This window comes from Nymphaea colorata, chromosome 12 (genome assembly GCF_008831285.2).
Source record: "Nymphaea colorata isolate Beijing-Zhang1983 chromosome 12, ASM883128v2, whole genome shotgun sequence".
In the NCBI taxonomy this organism is placed as follows: Eukaryota; Viridiplantae; Streptophyta; class Magnoliopsida; order Nymphaeales; family Nymphaeaceae; genus Nymphaea; species Nymphaea colorata.
In genome coordinates, this window is record NC_045149.1 from 11846328 (window position 1) to 11859145 (window position 12818).

At 35.3% G+C, this 12818-nt stretch overlaps 1 protein-coding gene across 2 annotated transcripts in view; it reads left to right on the forward strand.

Annotated features, from left to right (window-relative positions):
* Positions 1–2643: 2643 nt before the first annotated feature.
* Positions 2644–12818, forward strand: part of LOC116265681 (uncharacterized) — a 79637-nt gene continuing 69462 nt past the window's right edge. The window contains exons 1-4 of one of the 2 annotated variants that reach the window (XM_031646474.1): positions 2644–3027; positions 3309–3443; positions 8242–8328; positions 9297–9368. In XM_031646474.1, coding sequence (XP_031502334.1) covers positions 2899–3027; positions 3309–3443; positions 8242–8328; positions 9297–9368 — 423 coding nt within the window. In that variant the 5' untranslated portion in view covers positions 2644–2898. Of the gene's footprint in view, positions 3028–3308; positions 3444–8241; positions 8329–9296; positions 9369–12818 lie in introns of those variants that run through there. The other variant, XM_031646475.2, reaches the window with a different exon arrangement.

Consider the following 12818-nt stretch of genomic DNA (forward strand, 5'->3'; position numbering starts at 1 on the left):
CCCACACGAACACCATCTTTGATATAACATGACCAACTAAATTCACTTGTTCAAGCCAAAACTTACATTTCGAGTACATAGCAATTAGCATACAACTTATGTTTGCATAAGATCTCCTACACACCTCTTAGGTGGTCCTTGTGTTCAACCTTACTATCTATCTGAATATAGCAAAATGTCATCAACAAATACAATAACAAATCAATTCAAGTAGTCTTGGAAGACCTGGTTCATGAGGTCCATAAATGCCACGGGAGCATTGTTCAATCCAAAAGGGATGACCTTAAGTTTGTTGTACTCAAAGCTAGTTCCAAAAGTTGTTTCCATAAATGCCACGGGAGCATTGTTCAATCCAAAAGGGATGACCTTAAGTTTGTTGTACTCAAAGCTAGTTCCAAAAGTTGTTTTAGCCACTTCTTTCTATATCAAAAGCTTATGGTAGCATGTCCTCAGATCAATCTTAGAGAACACCTTCGTAGTCTTGAGTTGATTAAATAAATCATCGATTCTAAGAAGTGGATACTTATTTTTTTACAGTAACTCAATTTAACATGCAGTAGTCAATGCAAAAGTGCATTGTTTCATCTTTTTTCTTAACAAACAATATGGTGCTCCCTAAGCCCACATGCTGGTTCGTATGAAACCCTTATCTCAATGTCCTAATAGTTTGTTCTTCAGTTATTTTAGCTATGCTAGAGCCATATGATATAACACCTTGGAGATGGGGGTTGTCCTTGGTAATAACTCTATCTTAAACTCAACTTATCTTGCTGGAGGCAAACCTGACAACTTTTTAAGAAACACATCAAGATACTCACTTACAAAACTACATCTTCTAGTTTCAATGACTTGTTGTCACTGGTAAAAACATTGACAAAGAATGCAACACTCTTTTTTTTAATAGTCATTTGACCTTTATCATAGACACCATTATTTTATCAATTCGACTAGCTTTCTGAGCTTGGAATTCCACAAGATGCATTTCATAGGTTAACAATTGTATTTACTTATTTTTTGTAATCTATGTTAGCATAATGTGCAATGATCTACTTCATACCTAAAATAACATCGAACTCACTAAGACTTATGATCACTAATTAGGCAAGCAAGTGATGCTCATGGATCTCTATATTCACATTTGGTGACTACTGGCTATATAAATCTTGAACATGCATAAGACTGATCATCTTCAAAAATACATCATCATCTTGATTGACACCTCCAATAAAGTGGCAAATTGACTAAATATGAAAGAATATGTCTCTCTTGCATTAAAACAACACTCTAGCATGTAAGAACCCATAAATAATATACCTTCCATGGGCTCATGGGCCTATAACTCCTCTATGATAGTCGCATACAACATTCAAGAGTTTTTTGTTCTTCTAAGGGACCACTCTTGGGCTTCTTCACTTTTCCCACAATTGTGGATATCCAGCGCCAAACTCATATTTTGATTCCACCTTTGAAGGTGTATGAAAATCCATGATTTTTTTTTCTCCATTAGGCCACCCAAGTGGAAGACATGCAATGTATGTGAAGAAGAATGGGAGGTTGTGAGGGTTGACCTGGCTGATGAGGGGTGGGAAATCGATGATCTCAATGCCAGTCTTCTCAGAGAGGGCAATGAGCTTGTGACTACTACCACTGGTGGAGATGTAAAGGGCACAACATTGGGCTTGTAGGAGAAGCGGGCAAGCAGAGGAGGTTGGACAAGGAGGAAGTGAAGAGGCCGTGGTGGTGGTGCGAGGGATTGTTCAATAGAGCATGGAAGATGCAAAACTCCATACCATCACAAAGAATCATCCTTGAAATGGATCGTGGAAAACCACTACCGAAATTTCTTCATCCTCTTCCTACTACCTCGACTTTCTGCAACACCAAAATGGAGCTCGATCCTCTCTGCAACATTCTTAGTGTGTCCTAGTCTTTTCCTATTGTTATTAGAGAAATCAATGGAGTAAATCACGACAAAATGGATCAAGGTAATCCAGTTTCTCTCAAGAAAGGAAGAGCATGTCATAGCATTCAAGATAGAGACATTACAGAAGTCAAGAGCGTTATAAAAGAAATTAGAAAAGGCAAGGAGGTTCAGCCAGCTCCTACACTAGGCATTAAATGAGAACTTCCAAAATATGATACAAATCGAAAGGTCAAGGAAATGAACGTGATCTAGGCTTTATCGCCTTATATGTTTTTGTAATCCTTCCTTCATAAAAAATGGAACCTCACATGAACAAAGGATGTCTGTGAGGGATACAGAGGAGATAGGTTATTAAACCGAACCTCTAGGAAAACAAGCTTCCTTTGAATGATTTTTTTTTCCTGATACTTGTGCCTCCCTAAAAGCTGCCACATGCGTCATGTGTATAAGTTTTTATTCACATTCAGAAACGCATGTAGTAGTTGGTAACTATGATTTTGCTCGCCTTGGTTTTAGAGGTGTATGCTGCTTTATTATTTTTCAGTTATTCATATAATTCTAGCATGTTCATCAGCAAAACACAACTTGTGTTCATGAACAAGACAACTTTGAAATAGTTCTTCAATTGAATGTATTCCATACATATGCCAACAGTTCTAACAAACACTATAATAAAATCCCTTGCATTAAAATACCTCTATGCCAAACACAAGTTTTTTCTGGAATGGGGATGCAAGTTCTTGTTTGACTGATTCCAGAATTCAAAATCCTCTAATCGAGACCTCAGGATTTTAATGCTGATGCTGCCAAATGCCACCCGAGTGATGCAACCAGGGAAGTGATACCACTTGGACAAATTCGAGGTTTAAGCCTTTTCAACAGATTTTTGCGCTGCATTTTATTGAAATTGGCGAAGCGCGGGATAGAGAAATAGGCGAAGGGGAAGAGAGAGAGAGAGAGAGAGAGAGAGAGGAATGGAGATGCTGAAAGACCTGATTCCTGGGGAGATGAGGAGGAGGATTTACGAGAGCAGTATCGACGATCTTCCTTCCACCTGTTCCTCACTGATCGAGTTCTTCCGTCCCTTGCCCCAATTCCAGCAGGCAACTCTCCTTGATTCTCACACTTTTCTCGACTTCCATTATTTGTTCGGGCTGTTCACACAGAAACGGTCTTTCCTTTTCGTCCAGCAAGTATGGAGTTTCTTTTTTGTATATGCTGGAGAATTGAAGTCCAGAAAGTCTGCGTTGCCTTAGTGCTTATTTGATGAATTTGTTTCCTCGGTCGTGTTTTTTTCTCGTCTTTTCCGTCCTTTCTTTTTCTAAATGCATTTCGAGGTCGATTTCCTCAGATTTACTTGGCTCCTATGCTTTGAAAATGGAAGGTTGTGAGAGAACTAAGCGATCCGGCGCTGGGGATGTGCGGCAAGGACCGGGAATCTGCAGCAGCCATGAAGGAGAAAGGGAATGTGAGCTTTCGCAACGGGGATTATCCTGGAGCCCTGCAATCATACACCAAGGTTAGAATTCTTGAACGCCAATCTGCCTCTTTTTCGACTTGGCAAACCATTCGAAAGTTTAAAAAACTATCATTTTCCTGCGATCCTTTGGCGGGGAAGGATGGCGAGGGAGCTCAATTCTTGGAGCACAATACCAACTGAGCCATCCAGAAATGTTAACGGGAAATTATATTTGTAGACAAAGTGTCGGTCTTGGAACTCTTATTTTCTGATCTTGAATAATCACAAATACAACTACTTTGCGCTATGCCTAGATGTGCTCCTTGCTATATCGTGATCATTATCATGATCTCATATCCTTAACTGGCCTCCTCAAACTTAAGATTTGTAGGCGGCTGTGAAGTTTGCCTAAGCGCAACACAAATCTGGTGGTGGATAGAAGCTTCGAAAGGAGATTGGTCAAGTGATCGACGTCGATTGTTGAACCATCATGGACCTCCAGAGGCTTCTTGGTGACATGGTTTTGAGAAAACCGAACATCAATCTCATTATTCTTTGATTGATGGTGGAAAACATAATTCATTGAGTGATGGGTAACACCACGGTTTTCACATAAAAGACGACACTGACACGAAGACAAAATATACAACTTTCATATGCAAATAAGTAAAACTGGTTAAGAGATAGAAAACATGTCGCGTAAAAATAAGCAAGCATGAGACACTACGCAACTCTTTAAGCAAGTGACATCACTTTAAGAGCTGCACTTGAGTGCACGATACTCGGCCTTGGTGCTAGGCTGGGCTACAATATGCTGTTTGTGACTTGTTACGACAGGTTTGGAAGAGAAAGAAGAATTAGATTGAATTAGCCCTAATCCCACATTATCGGCCCAAAAAAATTTACAAAAATCAGTCCAAAAAATAAGATAAAAAATAATAAAAACAATCTCCTACAAGAAAAACCCCTCAATGTCTCAATAATAACTCTCAACACTTCCTTTCAAGCTGGAGCATTGATGTTAATCATACTCAACTTGTTACAACATCTCATAAACTCAGTAATAGGAAGAGCCTTTGTAAAAATATCAGCTACTCGATCTTGAGAAGAAACATGAACCATTGATATGGTTTCATGAACCATTGATATGGTTTCAGGTTGCACCATGTCATAGATATAATAACAATCCACTTCTATGTGTTTGGTCAGCTTATGGAAAACAAGGGCTTTTGTAATATAAGTGGCTACCTTATTATCGCACCTCATCTTCATAAGGAAGTTGACCTGAACTCCTAGTCCTGTAAGCATGGATTTTATCCATGCTATTTCAACAACTGTTTGGGCGATAGCCTTATATTCTGACTCAACACTAAACTTGTTAACAATAACTTGCTTCTTGCTTCTCTATGAAATTGGATTTCCTCCAATAGGCTCACAAAAGCCTGTGATGCACTTCCTGTAATCAACCGATGCTGCCTAATCTATATCAGTATGAGCTTCTATATCTAGAGATATATAGGGTCGTACTTGGGTTCCTACTCAGTCTCAGTCCAAGTATTATATCTTGTCATAGTTGATGATTATTCTAGAGTATCTTGGGTCTTCTTGTTCAAAGAGATATCATAAGTTTTTTGTATTTTCAAATCATTCATTCTTGAAATAAAGACTCAATTTTGTTCTACTGTTAAATGTGTTTACACTGATAATACTCTAGAATTCAAATATAGCCAATAGTTGCAACTCTATAGAGATAATGATGTTTTCCCTCAATTTTCTTGTGCTCATACTTCCCAACAGAATGAGGTTGTAGTCTTGTAGAATGAAATTATAGACATCTACTTAATATAGCTCATAACCTTATGCTTCAAACCAATTTTATAAAAGGCATAGTGTATCCGTATCGGTTGGGCCGACCTATACGCCGTATCGTAACGCATCACAAGTAAAATTAATTTTTTAACTTTAAAAAATATTTAAATATCAGAAAAAATAGAAAAAAATCATTAAAAATCTGAAAAACTGAACAAAAAATCAGAAATCAAGAAAAGTGTATTCAAATATAAAAAAAATCATCATACATAAGGAACATTCATGTGTATCAACAACACATTCAAAAATAAGAAATCAGATATTCAAAATAACATAATAAGCATCCATCACAATTTCAAACTTAAAAATTTTATAGAATCTTAGGACTTAGAGTCTTAGGACTTGGAGTTTTAGGACTTAGATTACATCACAATTTTTATAAGTTGAAAACATATAGTTATCATCTTTCATGATTCAACGATAATGTCTCCCAAATCGATGAATCCTTGGTTATTTTTGATGGAAATGGGCAAAATCTTTCCCTCCTACGTCTCTTGGAGTCTTTAAATACAAGAAGAGAGAGAGGGAGGAGTGTTTAAGCATAAAAAAATAAAGAATTTTGTGTTTTAACCCGTATCGTACGATACGCTTGCAATACGCAAGCGTATCGCGTATCACAAACGTAACGTATAGGTTTCTTCGACCTATACGATACGTATCGTATGATACGCATGCCTATCGTACGATACGGATAACATTGCTTCAAACTATTGTGTCTTCATCTTTCTAGGGAGATGCTATTCTCATTACTTATTATCTAATCAATAGGATGCCTGCTACCTTTATTGATAATTCAAATTCCCATTCAATTACTTTATCATGACTGTTCGCTGTTTCATGTAGCCCCAAAACCAAAAGTATTTGGCTGCATTTGCTTTGTGCACATTCTTGGCCCTAACAAAGACAAGTTGTCTGCTCAAGCGCAGACGTGTCACAATCTTAAGTTATATTCCTTACTTTTCTTGTATTGGGTCTACTATGAATTTTGAAGTGTCCAACTCATTCCCATTACCTATTCCTCCATTTCCATTAGAGTCCATTCCTGGTGTGTCTTCTTTTCTTACTATACATACAGACACAGTCATCTACTTGTTTCCATGATCCTCCTCTAGTATATACTCGGCGACTGACTCCTTCTTGTGGCTCTTCATTGACTTATTCTCAGGAAAAAGTATTCCAGGTGGCATTAATAATTTTATTGTTCATTGTAATAGTACTGCAGATTATCCTGAGGCTGAAAATGACTTGACTATTGCTTTGAGAACAGGAAAACGCCAATGCGCTCTACATCCAATTTTTACTTTTGTGTTCACAGGTAGAATTGAAGGAAAGATGCATAACTTTATATCTGCTCTGATACCATGTTACAACAAGTTCGGAGGAGAAAGAAGAATTATATTGAATTAACTATAATCCAACAGTAATAAGGACAAACTTTGCATGTCTTAATAATAAATCTCAACATGACTTGTCAATGAAAATTGGAAAACTACCGATACACTTATTTTTTGTTAAGGTTGTGGGCCTAGCTTGCGTCCATCATTCAATATAGGCAGTAATAGCAAAAATTGAGATGTCAAAAGAGAATCCTATCAGAATATATGTAAATACTTGCATATATATTATGTTTATATATATGTATATATATGTCTACATATAATCATATATCTATAAAATTAATGCACAGATACACACATATCAGATATATATACTATTGTATATAGATAATTTTCATAACTTCTATAGGTTTCTTTGTAATCTTTTATTTTTTGTTTTTAATTTGGTTTTTTATTTTTCTTTTTGCTTTTCTGATTTTTTTTTGCTGCAGGTAAACCTATGCAGCTGGAAGAGTGGTTAGGCTCTCTAATGGCTAGAGCTGACCGTTGTAGACCCAACAACTCTTTTTCTTGAACTATTTAAAAGCCACCTTGGCTCTCTTTTAAATATGCTTCTTTTGAAGTATTATTGTTGATTAGTAATACATTTTTGTGCCTTAGGACACAGTGCTTCCTCAATTATTGTTGGACATTGTAAAGTGTGTATGTCAGTTGTCAACCCTTATTGGTCGCACTAATATATTACACCATATTGTAATATATCACAACGTACTGTAAATTTATTTATTTTAATTCAAAAAAATAAAACAATTAAGAAAGTAAAAAGATAAGGAAAATCAAGAAAAATACGTTTTCTATAAAAAAAACATGTTATATATAACTATAGGCTTATACAACTACAAACATTTATCAATTAATCATTTAACATAACATAATCTAATGTCATCGGTCATAACACATCAAGAAATAAGTTTAAAGTGCTATACATCACAAGAGAAAATTGTTCAATGCAAATATCAAATAAAAGTAACATCATGATCATTTATCATCTTCATCTTCATTCTCGTTCTCACTGTCATTTGCATCATCTTCTTCAAATTGAATGTCCTTGCTGGCATAACTAGCTTTTCTTCAGATGGATAATTTCTCCTTCAAAGTGGTGATTTCTCATTGAGACCAGCAATAAGACCTCCTCCTTCAACTCCTAAAAATGTTTACAAATAAGAGGAGCACTGTGTTTTTAAACCCTTTTCAAGGGGGCTTGGACGCCATTTCCACGTTGACATATATTGGCCCATGCCATATGATATGGGGGTATGTATTATATGATACATAAGATGCACATGCGATACACCACCTTTTAAGGTACAAATGGTGTAGTCTATTGTATTTTTTAGTATGGATGATACTGTATTGTAAGATACATAGAAAGTGATGAATTCACAAGCGGTTATCATTAACATTTTTTATGCAAGAAATAATGAAAAGAAAATAAATTTGTATAAATTATTCAGAAAGCATGCCTTTACGTAGGAAATGGACCAGGAAACTATGTCTTCATGTTATTCTTAACTCTTTTGTTGCATCTATTTTTTCTGATTCACTACTATGAACTATATTGCTTATCATTGTCTACTGGCTTTGCTCTGCAGGCATTATGTCTCTCTCCAATGGATATCAAGGACATCGACCGGAACTTGGTGGCAGCACTGTTTGTCAATAGAGCTTCCACAATGCGTGTCTGTTTCTGCCATCTAGCTTGTCTTCAATAACAATGCAGAAGCTTTGTTGAATCAAAAGACCTAATGAATCATATATGGGCAGCATTAATGCAGCAGCCACATATCCAGATATTGCATAATAATGATGCATTCATGAGGAAGGACTGATATTTCTTGCTTCTGTATGAATACTTTTATGATGAGGATAACATTTCATATAAATAAAATATTTTCTAAAATCCCTTTTCGGATTACCCTCTGCATATATATATATATATATATATATATATATATATATATATATATATATATATATATACTGTCTATTTTCTGCATGTAAAAATGGAATACTAGATTGAGCAAATCATGAGAAGCTTCATCAGACACTTCTTTGGGTGTCAACTTTGATTTGTTCATAATTCTTAGGAAGCATTTCTTGTTTTTCATTCTCAATCCTCTATGAATTTGCACATATTAGTATTCTCATTCTTGGGTGCATTCAGCTGGAGTTCCTTAAGGGCTAACTCCATCCTAACATACTGAGAGCAGGCAAATCAACAAAAATATTTTTTGGTTAGCAATTGTTGTCTTGCAAGGTTGGAAACCTGTACCTGGTTCGGTGAGGTCTAACCCTGTTAGTTATAAATCGAGTCTTCTATAGATTATGAAATCATAATATGAATGGCATCCAACTAAAAAGTACCACTCATGTCTTTACAGGGGACTGGTAAAGCGTATGATCTTTATGATTTGTCATAACTAAAGGAAATTTATAATGTCTTCCCAGAGAAATATCTTTATAGGTATCCACAATAAATTATTTTGAAAATAGCAAATATAACTATATAAGTATGTCTATGACGTGGCCAGTTTGTTGTTTTTTTATGCTGCATCTAAATGTACTGGCAAACTAGTGCCAGAGCTTAGCATATCCTTGCTTTGTTTCTCAAATGGTAGGTTCTTATTATTGCTGTTTTGTCTCTTAGAAGATGGGTCTCTTGGAGGAGTCGGTACGTGACTGTAACCGTGCTCTTGTGCTTTTCCCATGTTATGGAAAGGTATGACCATCTCGTTTAAATATTGTGAAGCATGTGTAATAAGGTTTAGCTTTTCTTGAATAAAGCATGCATTTCTTTACATGTTGCAATGCAAGTTTTAGTAGGATTTTACCAATTGGAGGTCTCCCACCTTACAATGGCTTTATGGTCCAAATGTAATTCTGTTAGAAAGGACCTGATATGGTATATTCAGGAACTGGCTATGCATATGTGATTATGATGTGAATGTTTCTGTCAATAGTGCTTGGTTTTCTTTTAAGCAGTTTGTTTCTTTTAATGTTGTATATGAATATTTAGTCCAACTTCTCTCACGACATGAAGATGTAGGAAGTTGAGCTAAAATATGGTGTTGAAGAATAGGGTATGCATGTACATAACCTGTAATGGAATAGGTATAATTTTGTGTTGAAGAATAGTGTGAGCGTGTAAATGACTTGCAATAGAATAGGTAGATAATAATTTCTATCTATAAATGCACTTACATTTTTGACTCACCTGTAGAAAACCTTGCAAAAATTCATTGTGCATTTCACGATTCAATTTGGATCAATAATACTAAGACATGCCAATTTATGTCTTCACAATTTTGAATCCTTGTGGGTGGGGTTCTTGGAACACTCTTTGAGAGCCACTTTCTTCCATTATGTTTGGGATTCAATGATTATGCCATGCATTGCAAAGGAGTGTTGCTTCTATGTCATCTTGTGATGAATATGTCATAAACATGATTAAAAAAGCTAAAATCCTCAAGCACAATATAGATTTTCTCATGCTTAAGAATCACTGCTTGGACTTTTCCAATCATAGTGACCCACATCTGATAGACACTATGAAATGTTTACTGATCACAATGAAGAGCCTCAACGTTTCTCAAATAGGTTTGTGAATACTAGAAAAGAAGAGACTTTGTCCCACCATGTAACATCAACAAAGTATCTTTTGATTGCTTGAATTTGGAATTATCATTAGCGTGGTAGAAATTTCAACTATCATCTGTCACCATACCACACAATGCACCTTTTCTGTTCACCAAAATGATGGAAGCAAGATGAGTCTGAGCAACTTTTGATAGCTTTGCCTTTGAGTCAACATGCTTGTTATAAATGGAAAGGGCATGTTGATGATTAATTACAAAAGTCTAATAGCTTTGAGTCAACACGCCTTTAAGTTTGAACATCAATTCCATTTCCATTGCCCGACACACTACACAAAAAATAAAAATAAGATAAAGGAACAATATAAAAAGCTAATCATATCAGCAAGTCAGATCCCTATGGGTGAAAATGAAATCACATTTATGATAAGCCATAACATATCAGTACTAAGGAAAGAAAGGGCAAAACTAATCGCAGCTCTAAAGCTTGTAAAATACAACAGAGAAGGAACCATAAAAATAAATTGCATTATGCTACATCATGCTTGTAAGCCGTAGCATACTGTTAATAGGGTAGTCATTGGAGTCCTAACAGCTAGTTGACTATTACACAAGAAATAAAAATGATTATATTATATAGACACACACACACACATAACACATACACAGAGTGAGAATACCAAAAGTTTGTTGATAAGGAAAGCAAAATAAAGCTACTTACTATGAAGAAATCCATTCTCTTCATCAAAAGTTTGGCAAGAGCTTCATTCAAGGTGGGAACACTTGGTCTATGAAAAAGTGAAGTTCTTGAAATAAGGATCACACAATTTAGGCTCAAACGTGGTCAATTGATCCCAAAGTTGTGATAGTTCTCCATAATATTCCTTGATTTTCCTATCACTCTTGTTGTAATTTTAATATCTTGACTTCCATGTTCTATTTATATGCGACATTTTTCATGGTGTGCATCATAGCCACAAATATCACCATATTTTCGATAATATCATGATTACCGAAAAAAATGTCGAAAACAGAAGAAACAAAAAGACAACATGTTTTTTGAAAAAACATGAAAAATATATTTATCACATATTTATCACATTTTTCCTTTTTGTTCCCCTTTTTTCCTTTTTTCTTTTTTAAGGTCATTGACATCATAGATTCACCTTTAAAATTAAATTAAATTATTTATTATCATTCTTATTGTCATTAAGACATTATTTTTATCATTTTGCCTAGTTTTTTTTTAATATCTTATTATTAGTTTCTCATTATTTAATTTTTTCATTATTCAAAAATTTGCCGACATGTTCCTGAAATTTTCCTAGGAAAATAACTTTGCCAAAAAATACCTGAGAAAAAACCTTGCCATTAAAAACCTAAGAACAAGATTTGTGGCTATGTAATAAAGTCCCCAAGCTTCATGCGTGAGTTCAAACTGAGCTTACAAATGTCTCCACACTATTCAAGAGCCATGATATCATCATGACATGTCCTATTTTCCAATCTCTCTGTTTCTTTTCATATTCTTTTATAGCTTTTTGCTTTTCCCCTCTAATAATACTTTTGCTTTTCTGTCAATGGCTTTTGTAAAATCAGCATTGGCTCATTTCGGATCCATCAATGAATCCTCAAAGCCGTTTTCCACCTATATGGTGCTTCATATTTGAAGCCCATGTAACATAATTGGTAGAAGGGACCTTGAGGAACGGTTGAAGGAAACATGTTCCTTATCTTCCATCTTAAGGTGAGGAGAGAAACTAAAGAAAGGCGATGAAAAAAGGGGACACGAGTCAAGAGAGTGATGTACGTTGCCTTCACAAGATAAATGCTAAGCCATCTTCAAACGTCTCCACTGCTTTTAATCAAGATACTACTTTGATAGTGCTGCAAGAGAAGCTTTAAAACAGGCTTCATTTAGATGCTATGGTTCTGTATGTTCTTTGAGGATGACAGCAACAAGTTCTTTACAGCTGCTTTGAAGACAGGCCACCAGATCTCCACAAAAAATTTATCAAACAGTTGGTGTGCAACACGGATTAGAGTAGAACTGGATTCTCCCAGAACACCTGTAGCTTGAAAAACAGTCTATGACTATATACTGATTTGCAAAGAGCCAAGCTCTGATACCATGTAAACGACTTTATATTTGCTGAAAACTTTACCATGTAAACAACTTGATGTAGACTGAAAACTATTATCAACAAGCAAGCAACAAAATATAAAAAAAATCTATATTTCTCACAGCAGCAACTTAGTTAAACGCTCACAACTAAGATGAACTGTGCACTGAGGCACAAAAATGTATTAGAATAACATCAAGAAAGCTTCAAAGAAGCATCAAACACAAGAGGGCCAAACCAGGCTTAAATAAGATTTCAAAAGGGGAGAACCCTTAGGATCCCCAACAGCCAGATACTAGCCATCCTCCCAGCTGAATATATTCAGCAACAAAAGAAACAACGTACAATACAAAAATAAAAAGTATATAAAATAAAAACAAAATATTGCAAACAAAGGATAAAATAAAACTAACTAAAGCCTAACTAACCCAATTTATCTAAAAATCCTAATGG